This window comes from Hippocampus zosterae, chromosome 7, assembly GCF_025434085.1.
Source record: "Hippocampus zosterae strain Florida chromosome 7, ASM2543408v3, whole genome shotgun sequence".
Taxonomy (NCBI): domain Eukaryota; kingdom Metazoa; phylum Chordata; class Actinopteri; order Syngnathiformes; family Syngnathidae; genus Hippocampus; species Hippocampus zosterae.
The window spans coordinates 3,638,572-3,663,266 of record NC_067457.1 but is presented as its reverse complement, the minus strand read 5'-3'; the positions used below and the strand labels follow the sequence as shown (position 1 = coordinate 3,663,266).

At 44.5% G+C, this 24,695-nt stretch overlaps 5 protein-coding genes, 1 long non-coding RNA gene and 1 other non-coding gene across 10 annotated transcripts; 4 read left to right on the top strand and 3 right to left on the bottom strand.

The window, feature by feature from the left end:
* The first annotated feature begins 67 nt into the window (after nucleotides 1-67).
* Nucleotides 68-2,547, top strand: snf8 (SNF8 subunit of ESCRT-II). The gene is made up of 8 exons (XM_052071748.1): nucleotides 68-427; nucleotides 621-671; nucleotides 787-925; nucleotides 1,000-1,104; nucleotides 1,187-1,259; nucleotides 1,471-1,612; nucleotides 1,689-1,763; nucleotides 1,927-2,547. The coding sequence occupies exons 1-8, from the start codon at nucleotides 374-376 to the stop codon at nucleotides 2,062-2,064; spliced, it is 777 nt and encodes a 258-aa protein (XP_051927708.1). The 5' UTR covers nucleotides 68-373; the 3' UTR covers nucleotides 2,065-2,547.
* Nucleotides 664-5,885, bottom strand: calcoco2 (calcium binding and coiled-coil domain 2). 3 transcript variants are annotated; one of them, XR_007963361.1, is made up of 12 exons: nucleotides 5,742-5,885; nucleotides 5,198-5,300; nucleotides 4,869-5,035; nucleotides 4,597-4,722; nucleotides 4,428-4,532; nucleotides 4,241-4,357; nucleotides 3,972-4,088; nucleotides 3,726-3,891; nucleotides 3,605-3,636; nucleotides 2,799-3,029; nucleotides 1,663-1,784; nucleotides 664-937 (listed from the first exon to the last, which is right to left on the bottom strand). XR_007963361.1 is itself a non-coding variant. In XM_052071718.1 (11 exons), exons 1-10 carry the CDS (start codon nucleotides 5,883-5,885, stop codon nucleotides 2,865-2,867), a joined length of 1,242 nt encoding a protein of 413 aa, XP_051927678.1. In that variant the 3' UTR covers nucleotides 664-937; nucleotides 2,863-2,864. The 3 variants fall into 3 exon arrangements, 1 of the variants encoding a protein (XP_051927678.1); XR_007963362.1 differs by having other exon boundaries at nucleotides 2,863-3,029; XM_052071718.1 differs by lacking the exon at nucleotides 1,663-1,784 and having other exon boundaries at nucleotides 2,863-3,029.
* Nucleotides 5,770-18,473, top strand: ttll6 (tubulin tyrosine ligase-like family, member 6). Its single transcript, XM_052071692.1, has 17 exons — nucleotides 5,770-5,919; nucleotides 7,241-9,052; nucleotides 9,459-9,584; nucleotides 9,810-9,850; nucleotides 9,933-10,051; nucleotides 10,511-10,641; nucleotides 10,713-10,869; nucleotides 11,313-11,456; nucleotides 11,574-11,659; nucleotides 11,734-11,959; nucleotides 12,690-12,868; nucleotides 13,084-13,272; nucleotides 13,850-13,991; nucleotides 15,037-15,243; nucleotides 15,312-15,377; nucleotides 16,442-16,559; nucleotides 16,986-18,473. The coding sequence occupies exons 3-17, from the start codon at nucleotides 9,460-9,462 to the stop codon at nucleotides 17,174-17,176; spliced, it is 2,121 nt and encodes a 706-aa protein (XP_051927652.1). The 5' UTR covers nucleotides 5,770-5,919; nucleotides 7,241-9,052; nucleotide 9,459; the 3' UTR covers nucleotides 17,177-18,473.
* Nucleotides 6,434-6,506, bottom strand: trnar-acg (transfer RNA arginine (anticodon ACG)). Its single transcript has one exon. It is a non-coding gene; the product is annotated as a tRNA-Arg (tRNA).
* Nucleotides 15,011-24,442, bottom strand: LOC127604602 (uncharacterized). Of its 2 annotated transcripts, none has more exons than XR_007963369.1 (3): nucleotides 24,049-24,442; nucleotides 15,294-15,385; nucleotides 15,011-15,056 (listed from the first exon to the last, which is right to left on the bottom strand). It is a non-coding gene; the product is annotated as an uncharacterized LOC127604602 (long non-coding RNA). The 2 variants fall into 2 exon arrangements; XR_007963368.1 differs by lacking the exon at nucleotides 15,011-15,056 and adding an exon at nucleotides 15,100-15,177.
* hoxb6b (homeobox B6b) lies at nucleotides 19,478-22,027 on the top strand. The gene is made up of 2 exons (XM_052071752.1): nucleotides 19,478-20,614; nucleotides 21,409-22,027. The coding sequence occupies exons 1-2, from the start codon at nucleotides 20,155-20,157 to the stop codon at nucleotides 21,669-21,671; spliced, it is 723 nt and encodes a 240-aa protein (XP_051927712.1). The 5' UTR covers nucleotides 19,478-20,154; the 3' UTR covers nucleotides 21,672-22,027.
* On the top strand, nucleotides 22,321-23,973 carry hoxb5b (homeobox B5b). The gene is made up of 2 exons (XM_052071745.1): nucleotides 22,321-23,123; nucleotides 23,190-23,973. The coding sequence occupies exons 1-2, from the start codon at nucleotides 22,517-22,519 to the stop codon at nucleotides 23,435-23,437; spliced, it is 855 nt and encodes a 284-aa protein (XP_051927705.1). The 5' UTR covers nucleotides 22,321-22,516; the 3' UTR covers nucleotides 23,438-23,973.
* Nucleotides 24,443-24,695: the final 253 nt, after the last annotated feature.

Below are 24,695 nucleotides of genomic sequence, written 5' to 3'. Positions count from 1 at the left end.
ACGTAGAAAATGAGGTTGTAATATTCGCCGAGCCTCTAGGAGGCAGCTTTTAGAAAATGGTACCCCCAAACCCATCAAAGAGTCAAAATGGAAATGCTTGCACGGAAGTAACTCTCACCTCTGCCATTCGAAGCATTCTTTTCCCTAAAAAAATGTTTTTTTTCATCGCGCTTTAACTTAAAATACATCAATAAGTTGCGAAATGTAACGGTTTTAAATGGTTCAATACCTTGATGAGAAGTGAGAAAAGTGCTCGTATTTGTTTTAGCTTTCTTCACATCGAAAGCTGCCATTGTTTTGGACATTAACGTAGTATTTTATAATTTCTTGATATTACGTTATTGATATTTCTTGATTTCTTATTAAAGTCAAAATGCACCGGAGAGGCGTCGGGGCTGGCGCCATCGCCAAAAAGAAGCTAGCCGAGGTAAGAAAACATTCTATTTAATGTACCCAAATGAATTAAGTGGATCAAAAATACAGCTGAACTCTTATTTAGAGAGTAATTATTTTGCAGACCACTTCAGGCAGCCCACATGCCTCTCAGTAAAAAGTCAAAATTAAATTACATTTTTGTTGGGGGATTTGTGATTATCTTGACATGTTCATTTTATTTTCAGGCCAAATATAAAGAGAGAGGAACTGTTCTTGCAGAGGATCAAATAGTTCAGGCAAGTAATTCCCTTTATTACTTGAAGCGTGTCCACATTACAGGTGATGCTTCTTGCTGTTGCACTCATGCTCCAACAGCAACATTTTAATTGCGTTACTTCATCTCTCTGTCAGATGTCCAAGCAGCTGGACATGTTCAAGTCCCACCTGGAAGAGTTTGCCAGCAAGCATAAACAGGAAATCCGCAAGAGTTCCCAGTTCCGGGTCCAGTTTCAGGAGATGTGTGCCACTATTGGAGTTGATCCGCTTGCCTGTCAGAATCGTTCTGAAGAAACAGTTTGAACATACGCTTTAGTTTATTTTTTGAACAGATTGTTTTATTCACAGCCGGCAAAGGTTTCTGGTCAGAGATGCTTGGCGTGGGCGACTTCTACTATGAGCTCGGCGTGCAGATTATTGAGGTTTGCTTGGCCCTCAAGCACAGAAATGGAGGTTAGTGATAAAATAAATGCCACGTAATCAACATCACCGTGGCAACGGGAGTGAAAGGAAATGCTTGTATCTTTTCTGTCAGGACTCATCACTTTGGATGAACTCCATCATAGGGTGCTTAAGGGACGCGGTAAATACGCTCAAGATGTCAGCCAGTAAGTGTTTCCACTTTTCAGTTAAGTTAATGCAGCATTTTTTTACTAAATGCTTATTGAACCGCAAAAACATAGCTTGATTGTCAAGAAACATGTTCCCACAAAGAGAGGGAAGTGGACGAGAGTCGAGGAGATATTAACAGAGTCAAGTCCACACATTGCATGATTAAAGCTGTTAAATTAAACTTGTGTATGTCGCGTGTTTCCCCAGGGATGACTTGGTTCGAGCCATCAAAAAACTTAAAGTCATGGGCAATGGCTTCGGGATGATTCCGGTGGGTGGCTCCTACTTGGTACAGTCCGTCCCAGCGGAGCTCAACATGGACCACACAGTGGTTCTGCAGCTGGCCGAAGTAAGCCGCATGCAGGGAAAAAAAAACATTTTATTTCTTCTCGTTCAAACCTGTTGTGCTTGTCACTTATTTGCAGAAGAAGGGCTACGTGACGGTGAGTGAGATCAAGGACAATCTCAAGTGGGAGAATGAGCGAGCGAGTCACGTCCTGGTGAGTCCATGTCAACAGTGTCTAAGGGAGAAAAATTAAGAAAAAGGGCTGGAAGATACGGCTTTCAAATTAAATCTCACAAAAAACAACTCTTATTAATACATATCGCAGCAAATACAGGACACCCCTTTAGTGTTAATCTGACCTGCGTTGTCATTGCCAGGACCACCTGCTAAAGGAGGGCCTTGCCTGGCTGGACTCTCAGGCAAGTGGCGAGCCGGAGTACTGGCTGCCCGCGCTCTTCTCCGAGCTCACCTCGCGTGATGTCACGCCCGAGGAGGCCAATCAGATGAGCCCCTGACCAAATTGTGGATGGGTATTTATTAGCCCGTACTGTCACAGTGCAAGGGGGTGGAGGGGTGTTTAGGGCACGTGTGTATGTACAAATTATGTCACTACCCCTAAAATCAGTCACACCTTCAATTGGTGAAAATTCACAATATTCTCAGCTACTTCTTACTCTTTCTTACACTGCTTCTCTTTAAGATTAAGAAAACCTTTATTAGTCTCGCAATGGAGAAATTCCAGATTCACAGCAGCAAAGTTATGAAAGGAAGAAGTAGAACAACAAAAAAATAGGAGCTGCTGGAAAGGCAGCCACTCTCGCGGCGCCATTTTGAAGCTTCTATTAGCTCTCAGTACTGCCCAGCCAAATCTGCGATATAGCGGGGAAGCACTGTCATGTCTTCAGATTAACGTCAATGCGATCAAGAATGGTTGAGCCTTTTGTTTTTATGGCCGCACTTTATTGTCTAAAAATCATCTCATGAATAAAAATAAATTTTAGACTGTTGTGATCTCTTGAAGACTGTGCAAAGCTTTGGCACCGTTTAAGCTGCAATTATCGTGGCTTTACCTCCTGGAAGCAGTGATTCTCGACTGGTGGGTTAAGACCGAAAAGTAGGTCATCCAAGTGATCTTGAGATTACAAAAGATGAATTCTCTCTCATGACTTGACAGCATAGGGTTAAAAAAAACAAACAAACAAAAAAACGGTCAAGAACCACTGCCTCGATTCAAAATGCTCAAGCCCACCTTTCCACTTCTTAACAATCAATCATTGACTTCTTTTTAGGAACACCGAGCAGGTGCTTTTCACCGTCACATCTCGTGGCTGTAGACGTGGTCTTCGAACACGTTCTGCTCCATGTCGTCGCATATGAGCGTACAGAAGGGACACACTTGATGATTGCGCTCATGACACTCCACTTCCGCCCGCGTGCTTCCCGGGAAGCTCTCCAGGCAATGGCGGCACATCAGGGCCGGCTGGTGGGCGTGAAAAAACACACACACACACAAAAAAAACCATACATACACACATTGGAACAGAGCATGTATGTCCGCTATTCATGTTTGTTTAATATTAGGCGGTTGAGTCTGAAATAGCGAAAACTTGCAAAAGGGTTTATAATTGCTTCTCGATATTACAAGAATGGTAGAAAGCACTTTATGTCCAAATGAAATTCTTCAACTCATTCACTCACTCATTCAATTCCCTGAATATTAACTGGCTGAAATCTCACCAGTCACAGATTTGTGATCAGGCCTAAGTCATGTGTCACAGAAATATTGCTTTGTAGTCATCAGGCACCCATTTTGACCTCGGGAGGACTTGAAATTAGTGCTTTGCTGCCGTCTTGTGGCATCAATAGGTAATACGTCAGTAACTTTTTACTATTTACAACAGAGCGGGGAAACGCAACAGGTCGAGACAATTTACAATCTTGATCGAGGTTTAAGCAAGAAACACAGGCCACAAATTATGAGTACAGAATATGACACCAGTGGTCGAGTGAGGGATGATCACATTCAAAACACAAAATATAACTTTTTTTCACTACCTGGTCTTCCTCATCATCTTCGACAATGCTCACTGCAAAAAGCACAACAACGTCAGACGGAGATGACTGACATTGAATGGGAAATCAATCATGCTAAAGTTAAATGTGGCCATACACTGACCTACAGGTATGTTGTCATATGACAGGTCACATGCCTCCGCAGCATCCGGCTGTGTTGTGGCACAGTGGGTCGTGGTGGTGGCATTCTGCTCCTCCGAGTGGGTGCTCGTACGCATTTGAAGCTCATCCACAGTCCTGCGCAGCTCCTCAATCTCACGTGTGAGTTTCTAATGACAAAATTGACGCCACCGTGAGGACAGCGGCGGCAAAATATGCAACTTCCGTTTCAGTAAAAGGTGCCGTTTACTTGGTTCTCTTGAGCAAGCTCCTGGTTGTGGCGCTTCAACATGGATGACAAGTTCTTCTCCTCCTTGATCACGGCATCCTTGTCCGCAATCACCGCATGAGCTTTTCGGAGTTGCAGCTAGAAGACCAATTTAAAAAAAAGAACGCTTGTATAATATAAACTATAATGTATAGGAAAATCAGATGAGTGGTTAGCATGTCTGCCTGACATTTCTGCGATTTGAGTTTTGAATCCATGTTCTGGCCTTTTTTTTTTCCTCCTTTCCGTACCTCAGTTTGTAGCAACAGTCCGTTGTCATCACCTGAATTTGGATCTGACTGTGTGCATTCAGGAAGGTTCTGCTTCTGAAGTTCCACCTGATTGGCCATGTGGACCAACATCTCTTCCTGGATAAAAGACACAGCAGAATGTTGACACGGTCAAAGGCTTCTTTGGGCATAACGGGCACATTAAAACCTTTAAATGTTGGATTTCTTCATGTTGCTCCTGCAAAGTGCACAGAAGACTCTCTTTGTGCTCTTTCGTCTGACGCAGTTCTGACACGAGTTCATCGTGTTTGTCCTGTGAAGCAAACGGTCAACTGGCGCCCGTCCGTCCGTCACGATCACTGACGTCGTGTTAAGACCTTGATGATGGCGGCTTCTCGTCTCTCCTCCCGCAGAGCTTTTTCCAACTCTGCATTTTGCTGTTGGATGCACTGGGCCTCGTCTTTCAGCGACGCAATCTCCCGATTGCTCTGCTCCACTTGTTCCTGGTTCCGCACAAAATAAGCTGCTGACCCCGATGTGACTTGAACACACAACCTTCTGATCTGGAGTCAGCTGACCCCACGTTTGTCTCCCAACACATTCACTTGTATAAAGTCTGAAGCTAATCTGTGTGCGTGTGTGTGTGTACCTGTGTGGTAATGACCAGCAGGTCGTCTGAGCTGTTTGCCGCACTTTGCTCATTGTTGACATCCTGCGCTTTGAAGCTAAAGGGTGTGCTGGCGCCACACACTTGACCCGAGCTGTCCACGTAGCAGAACTGATAGAAGTCCAACTCATCCTTGGGCAGGTAATAATCTGTCATAAGAAATTTAATCAGTTGATTTTTTTTTTTTTTGCTATGGGGAAAAATGTTGTTTGACTTTAGACAACACAAAGAGCTTGAATGCTGATGTTAAGGAGCTCCACACAACAAAGTGGATGACTTTAAAGCAATAAAATCTAAAAGGGGTGGCCCACCTTTAAAATAAGCATGCCTCTTCAATGACTGTTCTTGGCTCGAGTCCCCGTACGACTCCACCCACACAAATGTGTGATAGTCCTTTATGGTGCTCCACCCAACCTGGAAAAATCAAAAGGAGAACACAGCTCAGTGTGCAGGAAGTGCTCAAAAAAGCAGAAAAAAGCTTTACTCAGATATATTAGTTATCCTCTGCAAAAATCTGTATGGCTGTATTCTCTCTCCTGCCCTCTGTTGGCTAATAAGCACATACTAGCAGGACCATTTTACTGATATGCATATACTGTATATATTTTTTTATCCGCTGCAAAAAAAAAAAAAAACAACTATACTCCATCTTCAGCCAGTTGTGAAACTTCATGTTTCTGCATTGCTGTATAATACACCCCCTTGTGGCTAAGGGACTTACAACAAAAAGGAGCACAATGTGGGGCTGGAACGGAGTAATTGCATTCCCATTCATTACTATATGAAAGGATCATTTGAGATCGGAATGTTAAAACGCTTGTTTGCCACGTCTACGAAAAATAATAAATTATCCACCTTAAAGATGCCCACCCAGTCGCGTGGACTGGGCTGGAAGTGTGGAGCGAGAGTGTAGCAGCAGCTGACGGAGGTGGCTGGAGGGTACGAGTGCGGGATGTCCCTGAACACCACCTGGGAGAAGCCGCTGGTGGAGTTGTGCATACTGGAATAAAATGCACGCAGTTATAAGGCTGAGGTGAGTGAAGACAACAGGTGTCACCGAGACATAACGGTAACATGACACTTCTTTTAAAACGCTCTTTCCCCTCGTTGACTTCTACCTTTTTGCAGTCTAGTCTGCACTTGTTTAAAAAAACAAACATAAAAGTTTGCACTGAACACGCAACAAGCGTATAAACAACCGCCGCCATTTAGTCACCTGTAAGATCAGGAACGCGTTTGTCATAAAGCGTCACGGTGACAAATAAATAATTGAATAACAACAAGAGCTGAGATGACGACGTAAAGCTTGGGGGAGTGGATAAAACTTACATTTTGTTGTTGTTGTTGTCACTGCGTCCGACGTGTGTAGTCACTTGGATATGTGACTAATCCGGTGCGTTCACGGACACCTTGAATGTGTGTTTATTTCTGAACGAGTTGTGTTCCGGCAGCTAAAAGTGAACTTTAACCATGAAGCCACGGGATCATTTCGCCAGATCACGTATCGGTCGAAGGCCATTTTTAAATTCTATCACAGGACAAAATATCGAGCTAGCCAGGAGTCGAACCTAGAATCTTCTGATCCGTAGTCAGACGCGTTATCCATTGCGCCACTAGCCCGTTGCATGGCTGGGTTGCGACAGGATAATTGTATATGTAAATCACTACTTATGCCACTGGAGGGAGACAAATGCAACAAAAAAAATACACGATCCTTTGCAGCGTATAGTATACAGTATTTATATTTTTGCTGTTACCTTGACAAAATATACTTCAACGTATTTGTACTCTCATGTTATTCTAAAAATATACAAAAAGAGGACGTTTCATTTCGCAACAGTACTTTTATTCATTATTTGATTTTAGTTTAATGCAATTTGTGTCTCTACAGTAGAGACAAATTGCAAAATAAGTAGAGACTCTACTTATTACCGCATTAATTTAGAAAATTGTTACTAGTGGACAATATGTTTGCTTTATTTTATTTTTTTACATTTTAATGTAATTCATTTTTAAGAGTCACAATAATACATACAAGACAGTTAAATTAATTAAAGATAAAAGTACGGAGTTAGTCTCATACTTTTAGTGAATGTATACTTGAACATTCTTAGATTTGCAATATTGTAAAAATTGTGTAGATATTCTTTAATACAGTAGTTCAAATATTTTTCAAACCAACAACATAACTAACAAAATATAAAAAAGTTGTAGTACATTTCAAGGTACATTTTCAATATGAGGATTAAAGAAGTAAATATATATTTGTAAGAATATACAGGGTAATTTTCAGGCATTTTATAACCATGAAATATAAAATATCTTAAAATTAAAGCATAACCCTGTCGGTCCAGTTCCCATGAAGGCCAGCGGGGACCAACGACCAATCAGCGAAGAGCAAGCCAACATCCAATTAGAGTGACGAAGGCCAGCGTCTCCCTGTTGGTGATTGGCTAACAGCAAAAGCGGCAATGTGAGCGTGAAACTTTGGTGACTTGTTTTCGTATTTGACTTCGTGTGAGTGTCAAGAACAGCAACGCCGCAGCCGTTACCGACAAGCGACGGTAAACACACTCCACCAGAGCAGGTTTGTAACGTTCAAAGCCTTTTTCAAGCTAACATGCTAACTTGTTTGCTGCAGAGCGGTGTCGAAAGTGAAAGCCGTTGGTCTCCATAGGGATGTTGCAGCATTTGGTTTCCAAGGCAACATGGTGGCGGTTTAACCTTTTACTTTCGCAAAGTTTACAACCTCATTAAACAGGATACATGCGTGTGAAGTAGTTATCCTTGTGATATTTTTAGGGAACAATTCCTGCGAATGATTATCCGTCAAGTGCAGGGATGTTCAGTTTAATGGTTTCGACTCTACCTCGATGTTGATTTAACCATGTGTCTGAAACACTTAAAAAAATGCATTTTATTACCCACCATGACAGTTTTCATGGTAACTTTTTCAAACTGAGGCTAGTCAAAGACGTTCCCCTGAAATAAAGATACAGTAATGGTAAATGTCAACGGAAGCGACTGGACCTTTCTTGGTAAATAATGCTGATTCTTCAGTTCCAAATCTTAATTTATTTGTCTCCTGATTCAAATGATCATAACAATACTAATCACGAAAAAAATACTGAGCACTCCCGGTACCACTGTAATGACTGTCATTAAAATACAGTACCATAGTAGGTCCAAGTCTTTATAAGAATATCGGCACCACTAGCATGACAATGGTGAATGTGTTGTTTTTTTAAGATGTTGGTTGCCCTAGCAACATTTGTGTAGTGTACCTTGAAGCTGCTCTGTTCATTTGTTCAGAGTGACTGACTTGCATCTATGCGAGACATGTAATGTGCAAGTCATATCTTTCATTATTGTCCTGCATGTTCACAAATGTGGAATAACTTTTTATCCTCTCTCATCTCTCCATCAAGTGTGCACCAGATTTTTTTTATTCTACCACCTTCAAATTGCTCAACAAATCCCAGCGATGCTCATCTGGCCCGAGCTCGCCATGACAACATGACGCCTGCTTCCATTCCTCCTGGAGACGGTGGCTTAGGGCTTTATCTTGACGCAATTTGGCATCCCCTTTTGCGTCGGCTCGGCCATGCAGGCGAAGGCGAGTGACTGAAAAACATACACGAGGGCATTCGGATGCTGAAATAAATGAATCATCTGAGTTTTGAAGGTAAAGCGGAAAATCAGCGCTGAGTACCTTTTTACTCTCTCTTGCAGCAATGTATTTTAACCCTTTCAGGGACAGCGGTTACTACAGTGGACATCTTATCATGTTATCAGGTTACAGGTTATCATTATTGATGCATGAAAGGGATAAATGTAATGTCATTCTTTTTTTTTACATTTGTGGCATGGTTTACTATACAGCAGCGTGTACATTTGTATTTATAAAAATTCTCATTTTAGTTCAATGTCATCCGAATGGAACACATGCATTTTTCTCGCCATGTGCAATGATGAAGGTGAAACGGTAACACAAATACTGCCGTGTAACTAAAGCCAGCAAATGTTATCACGCAGGGTGACCGGCGCCCCAGAGAGACGCTGAGGATTATCCACCTCATTGGATCCCAAAACTGACCCATCGCCCCGACCTGGCCCATTTTGTGATGCTCCCAAAGGCCCCGCCTAGCCTCCATAAATGATTCACAGTAAGAACACACGTCTGCATACGTACAGTGGGATCGTATTGGAGTACAAATTACAATTCATTTGTCACACGACACTCTGAATTCAATCTAGCCTCCATTATACACTGCTGATGAACTTTTTGTCACGTACACAACTCTATACACACTAACAACATCCAATACCAGAGCACCGTCAGAAGAGCTATTCATTTGACAATCTTAATCATTACATTTGGATAACTGCACGACATAATAGCGAGAGCTCGTTCCAAACTGTTTTCTAGCTTACTTAGCTAAATGAGAGGTGCAGTAACAGACGTTTTTAATTGTATGCGCATTATACCTAAATGAATACTCTGCCCCTCTGACAGTGTCACATCCAAAACAAACCGGGCTCTCATCCAATATGTCACATTTGTGTGTTCAGGATGACTCTGCCACCTGAAGACGAGCAGCAGAATGAAGGACAACCATCAAGCATCACCCAAACCCAAAGCACGTCAGGTTGCACACCGCCAAACGTCCAAAGGAAGCAAAGGAAGCCCAAGAGGAGGTAGAGGATCTCATGCTGCATTCGGGAGCCATTCAAAGCACTTCAGAGTTTCACATTTTCTGTTATAAATTCAAAATTCTCCACACAACACCTTATATTGGGAAAAAAAGTTGTTGACAATTTTAAATACAAGTTTTTATTTTTATTTTTTTTTTTAAGTCGATATATTTATTACTTCCTGGATGCATTTTTTGCATGTCGTGTGTGTCTTTGGACCCCTTACAGATACGTGTGGGTCAACTTGACCAACTGCAAGTACGAAAGCGGTAAGAATTACAAGACATCAAATAGACAAGGGAACACATCTTTTATACCCACTCAAACACAGGTTTCTATTTTGAACGTCAGTGCGGCGTGCCGCTCGTCGCTACGGCCTGAAAGTGGCGTCGGACGGAGACGACTGGACCTTGATGTGGTCCGACTGCTCCGTGTCTCTGGAGAGGGTCATGGCCATGAAGCAGTACCAGGTAGTCTCGCCGGAAAAGTTCTAAAATAAAGGACCAAAGTCAAACTTGAGACATTTAATTAGCCTCGATTTGTTGCCGCTTCTTTGAGACGACATTCATCATTCAAAAAGGATTCCAGATTCATACTGTATATGAAAGGCACATACCTCGGCTCAAAAGTTTGTAATGATTTATCGATCAGCATTTTAGGCCTCATTTTGAATCCATGACATCGTCTCTGAAAATGACATCCATTTTCTAGACTGCTTATCCTCACAAAGCAGCTGGAGCCCATCCCAGCTGACTTTGGATGAAAGGCCGAGTACACCCCGGAACGGTTCCAAGCCCATTGTGACGCTCAGAATTAACTTCATTCATTCATTCATTCATAAATTGCCATTTCTGATGGAATTATACCTTCTGCAGTAGTTGCAGCATCATCCATCGAAGCCTTTCACGTATGTGTTTGCTGCATTCCAGAAGATCAATCATTTCCCCGGGATGATCGAGATCTGCCGCAAGGACACTCTGGCCAGGAACTTGAACCGCATGTTGAAGCTCTTCCCGAAAGACTACAACATCTTTCCCAGGACGTGGTGTCTTCCCGGAGAGTGCGTTTGGTTGTTTCCGTCCCTACAAAACCACCTGGAGTATTGACCCCTTCCTCCATTCTCTTTTGTAGCTACTGCGACTTCCAATCGTACACGCGCATCCGAAAGCAGGCCACCTTCATCTGCAAGCCGGAATCAGGCTGTCAGGGACGGGGCATCTTCATGACAAAGTCCAGTCGAGACATTCATCCTGGAGAACGCATGATCTGTCAGCTCTATATCACCAGGGTGGGTGCTCAACACATCAGAGGTGACAGTAAGTTTGCATGCACTACTCACGTGAACTAAAAACGTTATGGAACCATGACGGGTGAACCTTTTGGATGCAGATCCAATTGTCCAACATTTCAGTAGTACCAAGGTTAGAGAACAGCAAGTTGCGCATTCACATCGGCCGTAAAGGATATCGTGCATCTTTGCTTGATGCTGCGTTTCACGCTAAAGCTGTAACCGCTGTGTATGTAAGTCACAATCTAGTCATAAATGTACTTTCAACGGACGGAATGAGAGGTGCCGGCAAATCAGGTTGTCTGTGTTCATGCCCACAAAGGTGCAAAACACCTGTTTTTAAAAAGAGTACCAAGTCCTGGACTCGAGTTCAATCATCTGACTCAAGACCCTTACCTGTCCACACGGACACATACTCAAATTGTTAAATGTCTTGAATCCAGCCTTTAATCATGGACGGCTACAAGTTCGACTTGCGTATCTACGTGCTGGTGACGTCATGTGACCCGCTCAGGATCTTCCTATTCAAGGAGGGGCTGGCCCGCTTCTGCACCACCAAGTACCTGGAACCGGCGCTCAGCAACATGGTGAGGACCAAAGTTCTCAACTCGATCACTCGTTGCACGAGGAGAGTAGCCGAAGTGCTTTTCGTATTACCGCAGCATTGCAAATACGGTTTGGTAACGTTCTATTTCCCTCATTAGGACGAAGTATGCATGCACCTGACCAACTACTCCATCAACAAGCACCAGGAGAACTTCATCCATGATGACCGCACTGGCAGCAAACGGTGCTTTGCCATTATAACGGGGAGGGTAAAACAAGCAAGAAAAGTTCTCACCAGGGCGCTTCGGGTTCTTCCAGGAAGCTGTCCACGCTCATCCGGCAGCTGGAGGCGGCGCGCGCCGACGCGGCGAAACTTTGGGACAACATCGAGGACATAATCATCAAGACGCTGATCGCCGTGCAGCCCATCCTCAAGCACAACTACCACGCGTGCTTCCCAAACCACGCCGCCACCAGCGCCTGCTTCGAGATCCTCGGCTTCGACGTCCTGCTGGATGAGCGCATGCGGCCTTGGCTGCTCGAGGTACCTCTAGAGCAGGGGTGTCCAAACTTTTTGCCAAGGGGGCCAGATTTTATGTGGTCAAATGTCGGGGGGCCAACCTTGGCTGACATTCTTTACATTGAACAACAATATTGTTCAACAAATTTTAGTAAGCCAGTCTGTTTCACATTTCCATTTTTATTTTAATTTCAACAATCTTAAGAATTTCTTTTGGTTCATTTGAAACAGGAATTTGAAATATGACATATCAGTCAATATAAACACTGAGTGATGTCTTGTTAACTCGTGAGTGATGCCCTCTAGTGTCTAAATGCTATTACTCATTTAGTGAATGCTATTACTCATTTAGCCACTAGAGGGAAGCAGTACTCTATGAAACATCACTCACCAGTCGACGAGACCTCAGTCAATGCAACACGTGTTCCATTGCGCCCAACCTGCGGGCCAGACGGCACTGATTTTATGACGGGGGCCGAGGGCCGGATGAAAGTCGACCGCGGGCCGGATTTGGCCCGCGGGCCGGACTTTGGACATGCTGCTCTAGAGTGTACCGCACGAACCATGGACCAGCGGATGCGAAGTAGACAGTTGTCGCAGGAGATTCAATTCAATTTAAAATTATAGACGAGGGTATTAAAGGTAAAAGGTTTTAAGACCATCTCCAAACAGCTCGATGTTGCGCATATTCAAAAATTTAAAGAACCTCGGGACTGTCGCCAACGTTGCTGACGGACAGCCGTGACATTGATAGGTGAACCACTCACCGAGTTTCACCACCGACTCACCGCTGGACAGCGAGGTGAAGGACGCCCTGCTGCTGGACACGCTGCTGCTCATCAACTTGAACGCCTGCAACAGGAGCAGAATCATCAAGGAGGAGCGCAGGTGCTCCAAGGAACGTCTGCAGGCCAGCCAGTCCAGAGCGGCAAGGTTTGACTCACGTTGCATGCCCGTCGTGTATTTGTTTGTTTGCATACTCCCAAGATCACATATGGTGACCAAAAAATATGTTATGCGCACATTTTCATAGTTGAACTGCACGTTTTAAAATGGCCCTTTCATGGCGGGCAGCCTAAAGCAAAATAGCATGGCGACCGAAGTATGACTTGAATCCACAAGCTTCTGCTTTGTGTTTGATCTTGAAGGTCCGAGGAGCTGCACAAGTGCAAGGCGGCCACGGTCCAGCAGATGGAGAGATACGAGAACAAACATCTGGGAGGCTTCAGGAGGATCTTCCCCAGGGAAGGAGCGGACATGTACGACAAGTTCTTCATGCAGGGAAGTTCGCTTGTGCCGACCACGGAAGCTTCGAGAGCCCGACAGGAGTGCAGCAGGTACGTCTGAACACCAGCCAGCTTTTGGTTGATTATGGATAGTTAAATTAATCATACAGATTTAGAACGTTTAAGATTACAATCCTACACAGCTGGTTAAAAATATTAATCATAAAAATAACTGAACATGTTACAAATAAAATAAGAACTGTTGGGGTGTTTTTGTTTGTGACAAACAGGTGTGCCACTGCAGGAAGAGCACTACAGTGCCACCTGTTGGTCACAAACAAAAACACCCTAACAAGACCATGAGAATGAATGTTATAAACTATTTTATGAACACATGCATACTTGGATGAGTCTGATTAAATTCTTTAAATATAAAAAAATTGGAAGGAGTTTGTATATTTTTTTAAATATCGACTCATTCATTAAGAATAATTAAATTCTAAAAAATTGAATTTATTATAAAACCAGACACTCACGTTTACAAATGAAAATAAAAAATGGTTGGTCCAGCCTTCCGTTTGCAACTTCAGAAAATACCGCAAAAAAAACGCATATCATCTTCTTTATTGTATCATGATTGAAATTTTGTCCAGTTGAACTGAATGATGACTTAGCCGTCGATGCACAGGCAACTACGACAGGAGCTGCTTGACAGGCAGAGGACCGTGACCTTTGCCCGGCATCGGGACTCTCAGGGCGAAACGGCAGGGGAGCGCCCCAAACGGCCCAAACCTCGAGCGGCACCGCGCAGGCCCCCCGCCACCTACCCGGTAAGACTTCGAAGCCGCCGCAAGAGGGCGTCCATGCGCTCTTTTGTCCCAGGATAAATTGCTGGCCTTCTCTTTGACCCCACTGGCAGCATTCAAATGAGCCAGATGATGCTCGCTCACTTTTAGTGCCGCCGCATGCAAATGTACAGAGCCCCAGACATGACATGCGGGGTGGGGGGCGGGATTTAATTGTGGCCACACTACAGAAATAACATCTGCAAAAAAAAAATGATAATGTGAGGCCGTGAAACACTAATTTGGAATAATATGCTCATTCCTGGCGTGTACCATCTTTAGAAAAGGTCAAGTTTCTTGCAAAATGTGTGTTCCGTTTGTACCAAGTGTTTTTTTTGGGGAGGAATGAAAATAGAGCCAGAAATTAGTTACACCTATTTCATGGCGTCAAATTTGTATTTTGTGTTTACATGTTAGTATTTTGTGGCTCCGAGATACAGTTTTCTAGGCCACCAATTAGTATCTTGCATGCAAATTAGGGCTATTTTGAGGCCTCAAATTTAAATTTCTTTGCCTGAATTTTTAGTAATTTGTGCGCATATTTACATATTATATACATATTTAGTGTCAACAAATTACACACAAGATACCTATTTTGCTGCCACAAAATAAGCAAATGGAATGCACCTAATCCAAAGATGCGCGCCATTTGTTTACCCTGACGTGCAAATTGTTCATCCACAAATCAGCCTTTTGTGATCACAAATCACTATTTTTGTGTGCAGGTTGCGCATTTTTCTTTGCCAAAATTTGCACATTAGGGCCACAATTTAGTGTTTCATCGGTCACAAATTAGTTTTTGGTGCAGACGTTACACCTATGTCAAGGCTAAAATGAGCATATCCTGGCCACAATTTAGTATTTCGTAATCACAAATTAGTATTTTGTTGCAATAAAAATGCTTTTTTTTTTTTGGACGGGTAGCTTGTCATAAAAAAGTGACAATGTTCTTCGGGGGTTATTGATAATACATGTGCAGCTCACCCCATCAAAATATATACCTGTATATATATTTTTTTCCCTCCTGGAGCCTCCTGCTGCAATCAAAACCTGTGAGGTGGAAGAGGAGAATGACGAAGAGGAAGAAGAGGAACGGGTCAAGGCGCTGATCCAGAGGAAGAAGCTGCTGCTGGACCTGGGCCTGGTCGAGCACATCCGCCAGCTGCTGCAGCTGGAGGGCCGTGACGCCAACAATCCCAGCCAGCAAGGCCCGCGTGTCACAAAGCAAAATTTAACGGTGACTTGCTCGTCTGTGAACACCTCGCCCAAACATCAACGTTGACTCACCGTGACTTTTCGCCACAGCTCGACGCTTCGACGCCGCTTCCTTCAAAGGCCAAGGCATCATCCTGCATTCTGACATCCAGGCAGGTATGTGACTGACACAAAGAATCAACAACAGTAATAAGATTGGACATTTATTATTATGAGTTAAATGCGGGGAATAAAAGGAGATGTTATTCTGTGCATGCTCACACACACACACACACACACATAATTTCTCGAGGGTTTTTAGAATCTCATAGCAGGCCCACTGGTGTAAGTTCCCCACCCACCCCATAAATCTGTGACATAGCGCCACCTGTGGTTTTGACGGAGACTTTGGAGCCTGCAAATGTTTTTCTTTATTTGAGCAGAGGGTTTTCTGATCTTGGAGGAGGTGGAATGTTTGTATTTGGAAATATGTGTGCATGCGTGGGCAAGATTTATGGTCTCAACTCAAGTGGAACTTGAAATGTATGTTTTCCTGTCAAAGAAAATAATAATTTCACAGATGTTTCTTGTCTTGGATCATATGTTTTGATATGACTGATCCACCACAGCGATGCAAAAAAAAAAAAAAAAGCTGCTGTTTTTCTCTTTGCATTTCATATTTCCCTTGGGCTGTTTTTACCAAAAATCAATTGCTTTTCAAATGGCTTGACACCAAATTGCCAAGATAAGAAATACAAAGCTTGAACATTTGCGTTGGATTCATTGTTTTTTTTGTATTTGTAATTGTTGGGGGGGGGGGTTCCCTCCAATCCATGGCAAAATTCCAGAAAATCGCGAGCAACACACCTCAGACAGCTTGTCCTAAATGTTGAATCATTGCTTATAAAACATGGTCTCTTTCCTTTCTTAATGTGCTCACATTATATGATGCAGTGGTACCTTTTTATTAGTAGTGTTTTATTATTATTATTATTATTATGATGTTTCGCATTGTCTTGCGAGCCAAATGGGGAAAATGCTGAAACTATAAAGACCTGTAATGCCCTCAAGCAGCCGCAGTCTTATTTGCACTCCCAGCTGTTTGTTGAGCAGAACAAAAAGTAATGCACATCAATAGAAAATGAGAGGAGCAAATTCTTATTTTGTATTTTAGTCAGAAGGGTTCAGGATGAATCCGATGACTCATTCTGATTCCAAAGTGTGTTGCATTGTCCCCCAAGAGCTCGTTGAGGCCTTCGAGTACCATCAAGAATTTTCACACCCCACTTGAGACAGAAGCCAGCCAAAAAGTGAAAAGCAAAGAATGGACCATGAATGCTGTCAGGGTCCCTGGAGCAGGTGAGGAACTACCGGACTTTGTTTTTTTTTTAATTTTTATTTTATTCATGCTGCAGTGAAGTCACAAGAAAATAAAAAAGTACTCATATGCTGTACCTAAGTGGGGGGAAAAAATCGCAACAAAGAAATAAGAGTTTATAGAGTTCATCGTGTCTCCTTTGTATTTGCATTGTTACCCCCACTTAAAGATAGAAGTAAAAACAACTCCGGAAATTGTTTTGGAGCAAACTACTGAACTAACATTATTGCATCAATTTCAGTCATTTTTATATATTAAAAATGTTGTTTTAATTTAAATAATTGTTTTAACCCCCCCCCCCCCATCCCCCCATTCCTCCCAAATGCAAGTTATTTATTTGCAGTGAAATACTCAAAAATACTCAAGTACAGTAACGAGGTATCTCTGTGCCCGTATATTGCCTGCAGGGCCCCGCTTGCAAAACGTCAGGATCTCTGACCAGCGGGCCCTTGTGACGGGGGTCGCCAAAGGACGTTGCCCCTTAGCGCAACGCGACACGGCGAACCTGCACGCGGGCCTCCTGGTTACCTCCACGCGACCCCCTTTGCTCCGGAGACCTCAACTTGCCCGATGCCCCCCACCCCACCCAGCACGGTGAGGGACCTTGAAGGGGGAAGGGGGGGCCACCGGAGACCCAACACCGTTCTTAATTTCCAACAAAGTCAAAATACACTGAAAGAGTTTTTTTTTTTAATGTTGCTTTTTTTTCTGGGGGTGGGTGGGGGTGCTAATTAAAACACAAACAGACCTCAAGGCATAAACCACTCAATGGGAATAAGGAAATCAATTCATATTTAATTCATATGAATTAAGGTCGTTATTGCAAAAATTGGTCTAGAAATGGCCTTTCCAAATTTGATAAACAACTAAAAAATGAATTAAATGGGACATTGTCGTCATCATGAGGCTATTTCTAATTCAAGAAAATGTCGTCTTATATCGGAAGCAATTTACGACTCGTGTATCATATTGCATTTTTTTTTCCTACTCTGACCTTTTTTATTAAATGAAAATCCACGTGGTAGCATTTTGTCAGAGGCCATAAAACTTTACAACGTTTGTCAGCTGCTTTGTGCGCGCCGAAAACAAGCAACAACAAAAACGCCACAAATTGGCCACAACAACACTTGTAAAATACTAAAAAAATGTATTTTAGTATTGTAGAAAATGAGGGCTAAATAGTCCTTTTTGAAACGAAATCGATTTTTGTGCTGTGCAAAATATTTAAGATTGACTTTGTATTTTTACTCAGCGATAAAAGAAAACGAATAAAAAGATTGCCCTCGATGAGAAAATAATTCGGGCATTCTTTAATAAAATATGTTGTAACGATAATTCCACTTGAATTAATTAGCATGCGTTTCAGATTTGACGTCTTCATTTGCGAACATTTTGACCTTATTTCCTGAGAGTTTTTGGGGTGGGGTGGGGGGGGGGCTTTAAAAAAAAGAAAGGGACACAAAGGTGGAATGTGTTTGAGGAATTTATGGTTTTATTGCGTGTGTAAATTCCGGAAATCCTCTTTCATGCTGGACCACGGCTGGAAAAGACATTTGAGGCAAATGATGAGAAGTCCAAAATATTGAGAATTATGAACAGAACATTTTGAAGACATCTACGGGGAATTTAATGCGATTCCAAGCAGGAGGAACTTTTTGACTTTAACGGGAAAAAAGAATAAAATGTGAAAATTACAAGCAGAAAATTCCGGCCTTCAGAATTTGTGACTGATGGAATTAATAGGATTCTAGTAAGCCTTCATTTTAATTTTATTATTGTCTGGCTACACTTACTGTATTTTTTATACCTTTGCTTTGTTCAAAACCAAACCTTGATGGCCGATTTCCCCATCTCCTGCACGAAATGTCGAAAATAAAACAAGTGACTCTTCCGTATCTTCATTCTATATTTGAATATTATTTCCGGGCTCGGAGGAGACTGAAAATGGCGCACGTTAAAGGGCTGCACTTTATGAAAATTTACAACTTTGCCGTTGCAAGTTTTACGACTTGTGCGGCTCGGGGATTGGCTGCTGCGGGATCATGTGCACGGCCACAATGACAACTTCTTGTTCCCCAACGGCTCGTCGTGCAAGCTGCTTCTTGCTTCTTATACAACCCCGCGCTTATCGCAGCACCTTTTTTTTTATTTTTGCGTGCGCTCGTTGGGACTAAAACTGCCCAAAACTGGAAAGGATTTGGATTAAGGCCCGGAAGTGGACTGTTGTGTTTTATACTGAGGATACGTGAGGTGTCATGGCGGCCTGTGCAAAGTGGGATTCTACTGGACCTTCTTGGAGAAAACTGGACCCGTTCGGTGGGGGGCACACGGTGCCACGGCTGATGGATGCAACAGTAAGGTAAGGCCCGTGTGTGTGTGTGTGGTGGTGGTGGGGTATTTTGTTGCTATGTGCAGCAGGAACGATGCTGCGGTGCATATCAAAAAGGAGATATTGTGATTAAAGGCGCGTGCACGCCTGGCCCCGGGGGGCTGCCAGGTGAAGCGAGCACGCGCAGGTCCATTTTGTCCATGAGGATCGAGTTTGTGGTTGGAGAATTTTGGATGGGTTTATTTTCGCTGTGAAATATGCTTGCTCTGTGTGTGGCGTTCAAAAACAATCTGGGAAAAGAAATATTCACGAAGCTTCGTTGTCGATTATGTGTTGTTCTTAAGATGAGCGGGATGAAGTAAAGAGTATAAAAATGTGGCCTTGTGAAGTAAAAAAATTAAACAAAACACCCTAAAAATGTAACGTGAGGATAGTAAGGCTTCTTGAACTGATGAAAACAACAGTAAATATGAATATGTACTGTATATCAAACTTGATTGATGTCGTTCTGCAGTCGCCATCTTGGCTGCTGTGGCCTGCATATGAATAACCTGAAATATTGTTGTTTTTTAAAATAGTGTTTGTTGTTTTGGTGTTTTTAATGCTGCCTCGTTATAATCGTTTGTGTTGTGTTTTACTAAATATTCCACACGACTCAATGGATCGATGGTGCATTCGAGATTTGCATTTTTGGTTGGAAAAATGTCTGCATCCAGGATGAATTGAAGTGTAAACGTCACAATATTCATTTCGGGGAGCAATTGATGATCATTGAAGCAATCTGGCCTCATCGATCAGGGTGAAAGAAAAACATCAAAACAATCATGTTGTCGCTAATGATGTCATCGATCGGCGTTCCCGTCAAAGACGCGATCGGGATGATTGGCGTGCCGAGTGATGATTTGGCGCTGATGATTTGGACGGAATTTTGGAGTTGAACGCGCGATGATGACGATGTCCTACACGCTAACGATCGTTCGTTTTTCCACGCACTCGATTTGGAGGCACCCGGGACCCGGTGCGCGCAACAAGAGCCCCCCCACGGGCGCAGCCGTGCACGCGCGGACGCCGGTGATTGGCCAGAGGTGGATCAGATGGTACATTTCCCCTCTGTGTTCAGTGGCACCTCACAACCACCCCCCTCCTCTCAGCAAAAGGCAAATCTCCGATAAAGTAATGGCAAAAGCACTTGGACTATAAAAGACAACAAATCATTTTCCTCCGGAGTGCGCCCCGTTGTCCACCCAATGAGTTCCTATTTTGTCAACTCAACTTTCCCCGTGTCTCTGCCGGGAGGACAGGACTCTCTCCTGGGCCAGATCCCCCTCTACACGTCGGGATACAGCGACCCGCTGAGGCACTATTCCGGCGCGGCCACCTATGGAGGCGCCGCCGCCGCCGCCGCCGCCGCCGTGCAGGACAAAGTCTACCCGGCTTCTTATTACCAGCAGACGGCCATCTACAGCCGGGCCGCCGGCGGGGCTCCGTGCGACTTCAACCCGGCGGGGGGCTTCTATAAAGACGCCGAGGGGTCGTGCGCTTTCTCCGGCCGGGACGACGCGCCACCGCCGCCGCTCTTTGGGGCTCAGGAGCACGCGCAGCGCAAAGGCGAGTGCGTGGGGGAGCAGGGCGCGGGCATGAGCGTGGACGACAAGTCCTCCGCGCTCATCTACCCGTGGATGCAGAGGATGAACGCCTGCTCGGTCGGTGAGTAGCATACACGTGCACGCACGCACGCACGCATGCACGCACACGCTCCCACGCGCGTGTTTGTCCTGGTTCGGCACGTTTGCTTCGTGCGCCTCAAGATGCGCGTTGAACCGCGCGCACACGCACACGGGCCTGCAAGAGCCAAACAAACAGTTGTCGTGACTGCTAGGGAACACGAAAAGTAAAAAAAAAAAAAAAGTAGCCGGAGACGTGAAACTACAACGCGTTAAAAATACTCTTCCAGCGTGGACTAATGCAATTCTGTCTGTTAACACACGTATACTATATGATGTCATTATTTACATGCATGTAAAATTATCTTTTTTTAAATCAATTCAGCAAAAGAACGAGAGTTGCATTGATCTAGAAGTGTGCGTGTTTGTAAAATGGACGCAGCAGCACCAGGCATGCGCACTAATACGTATTTGCCTGACGTTGCAAATATGCGCGTAATGTTTACATTCGATATAATTGTACCTCACCGTACTCGAGTGCTAAATGTTACCATTGTCAGATGATTCGATTTTTTTTTCTTGTCTTTATAGCCCGGTTTTGCCTTATGTTTTAACTGGAACCGTAGAAGTATCCATCACCCCTTCAAAACTACCGGGTTAAAAATAACCCTAATTTTGTTATTTTTATCTCTCTATACAAAATGAAAAGGTTAAATACACTTCATCCCGATGCGCGCGCAATGCAAATCGTGTATCCGCACGATCAAAACAAAAGCGTGACCCAATCGCGCGTGTGTGTGTGTGTGTGTGTGTGTTTGTCCGTCCGTCCGCACGCAGGCCCGTTCGGCACCAGCGGTCGCAGGGGCCGCCAGACGTACACCCGCTACCAGACGCTGGAGCTGGAGAAGGAGTTCCACTTCAACCGCTACCTGACACGCAGGCGCCGGATAGAGATCTCGCACGCGCTGTGCCTGACCGAGAGACAGATCAAAATCTGGTTCCAGAACCGCAGGATGAAGTGGAAGAAGGAGAATAAGCTGCTCAACCCGCCAAAGACGCCCGAGGAGGAGGAGGAGGAGCAGGCGGAGAAGAAGAGTTAAAAAAAAAAAAGAAAGAAGGACAGTCGACGTGTACAAAATATGCTGTAGATATTATTCATGTGTGGCGTACTATCTTCTAGAGCTGCTTTTAGACCTCTCTGTGTGCTCTGTCTTGGTTTAGGGACTATGCAAACATGTACAGAAATTTGTAGTGCTTTTTTGGACTATGTCGTTCCCCGTATGTACGTCGTGTTGTTGGCCTCTGTACGTGCACGTGTTGTACTTGTTCTTCCAGCCTGTACATAAAATGTCAGCTTTATCACCATGTCATTATTTATTGCTATAACGTGTATGATGCAATATTTTGTTCAGGAAAAAAAAATGTACATAGAAATAAAAGGCCTTTTGATGTATAACGGAAAGACTGCTTTTCTTTTTTGGGGGTTTCATTTAAAATATTACGTATGACAGACTAAGTGTGAGGATTGAAACAATCGAGGTAGAGCCGCATTGAGTGTCGAATCGGATGACGGATGACTCTCGAGGCCCCGTGACAAGACGGAGGCCGCTTCCCTATCCGGCCGCGAGATGGCGCCCTCGCCCCGCTGCGGCCATGCCGGTACGCGCAGCGGGGAGGCACCATTGACTGGAGCCTAACGACCATTATTTCGTCATCATTTGTAAGCGGCGAGCATGAATTACCTCTTGAAGTCATCAGTGAGGATTTACGACTGGTCAACAAAGGCACGTGATTCCCGAGCGCGCTCCCATATTTGGCGGCATACCTGGCAAAGTACAGTAGGGCTTCATTGCTTATAATTCATGATTGCGTCCATAAATCGTGCAAGCACACAAGGATTATAGCGACAAAGATCTACAAATCGAGGCTTTAAAAAAGCAAGCAAATGAGCTCGTACTTTGTAAACTCGTTCTCAGGGCGCTACCCAAATGGCTCCGACTATCAGTTACTAAATTATGGGACTAACGGCGCAGTGAGCGGCTCCTTCAGAGACCCTGGCACCATGCACTCCGGGTCCTTCGGCTACAACTACAATGGCATGGACCTAACCGTGAACCGAGCCACAAGCGGCGGAGGCGCCGGCGGTGGAGGCGGCGGCGGCGGTGGCGGCGGCGGACACTTCGGGGATGACGCCCGGGGCTTCGGCTACCGCCAGACGCCCAATTGCTCGCTGTCGTCCCCGGAATCGGTGCAGCCTCCGCCGCCGTCGTGCGCCACCGCCGGCCGGGACCCGCGGGAAGTGAAGAGCCCCTCCCCGGCGTGCGAGCGGAGCAACACCTCGGCGGCCACCAAAAGCGCCAACAACGGCGGATTCACGGACATCGACGACCCCGCCGCCGCCGCAGCCACCGACACCGAGGACCGCGGTTCGGGCTCGGGCGCCGCTCAACGGGCGCAGGAGCCCAGCCTGGCTACCTCGTCCGCCCCCGCCGCCAACGAGTGCCACGCGCCCCAGATCTTCCCCTGGATGAGGAAGCTGCACATCAGCCACGGTAAATAAACCTGCCAGGCGTTTCTCGAGTGAATTTCCAAATCGAAATCTTATTTGATCCTCTCAGATATGACCGGACCAGACGGCAAGCGCGCCCGGACCGCGTACACCCGCTACCAGACGCTGGAGCTGGAGAAGGAGTTCCACTTCAACCGCTACCTGACGCGACGGAGGCGAATAGAGATCGCGCACGCGTTGTGTCTTTCCGAGAGACAGATCAAAATCTGGTTCCAAAACCGCAGGATGAAGTGGAAGAAGGACAATAAGTTGAAGAGCATGAGCCTGGTGACAGGCGCAAGCGCCTTCCACAACTGAGCCAAGACCCCCGACCTCCACACCCGCCATGGCCAACCTCTGCAGCCGCTGCATATGGAGGTGAAAGCGTTCTTATAATTATAATAATGATCATAATAATAATAATGATAACAAAACGGAGAAAAAAAATAATTGTAACGCTTTGAAGCGCAGCACCTTGCAGCATGTTATTGTGATAGAAGACAAAAAAAGTATCTTGTGGTTCTTTTTAGTGCTAGCGTGTAGGTGTCATGTCAGATTGATGTAAATATTCATATTTGTCTCTTGGACGTGAGCTCTTTCTTGAAGTGGAGTGTTTTAAGACAAAAAAAGTCAGAATAATAAGAAAAAAAATAAAGCTGCTGCCATTTGAATGTAAACATGGGCCCATTGAGAAGGCTTGTCGTGCATCGGTTTGTTTAGTGCGGGCGTGGGTGTGCGTGTGTGTGTGTGTGTGGGAGCGCGTATGTGTGCGTGATGTCAACTTTGTTTTCTTCTCGCCAACAAGCTTTTTGTATGTGAACTCATAGCGCTTGGAAATAAAACTTTCTCTCTCACGCGTGACTTTTCTGACACTTTTTTCCCCGCCTTGCTGTGTTTTATCAGATAATAATGATATCAAAGTGACTTACCTTGTTGTGGTAAAACGTCCCCGCGCGTGTTTTCCACGATTCTATCTCGAGAAACTTCCTCAAAAGAGAAGCAGAGATTGGCTTATAAGCGAGTACAAGTAAAAAAATCCCTCTTTGCAAAGATTGTAAAGGCCCTATATGACATACAACAGTCGCGGCAAAGTCACGTGAGCTCCATAAAGTTGCTTTTATGGTTTTGGGGAGTAGACAATGTTCAATATAATTCACGCGGGCTTGAATGAGAGTGACGGCTTAACGGCGTGCAGGGGACCGAGCGCGCACGGACGTTCATATATGTGGACTCGCAATGTTTCAATAAAAGTATCGAGAGGGCCTGCGTTTTTATTGCCTTTTAATCGCATCTAATTCCATTTCAGGTTACATCGCGCTTGCCTCCACATTTTACACAGCTAAAGAGCAATTATTTGACTTTTTATTATCGACTGACAATATTCCTTTTGCATTAAAAACACACACAGACACACACACACCGCTGTAACAATTAGATGTGTTTGTGTGTGTGAAGAACTTGAGAATAGTTCTGCAGTGATTGATGCCGACCAAGGCGAGTCACTGGACGGCCAAAGGTGGTACACGGGCCGCATCCAAGGACGTGAAACACATCAGGCCTGTTTGTCTATTCTCTC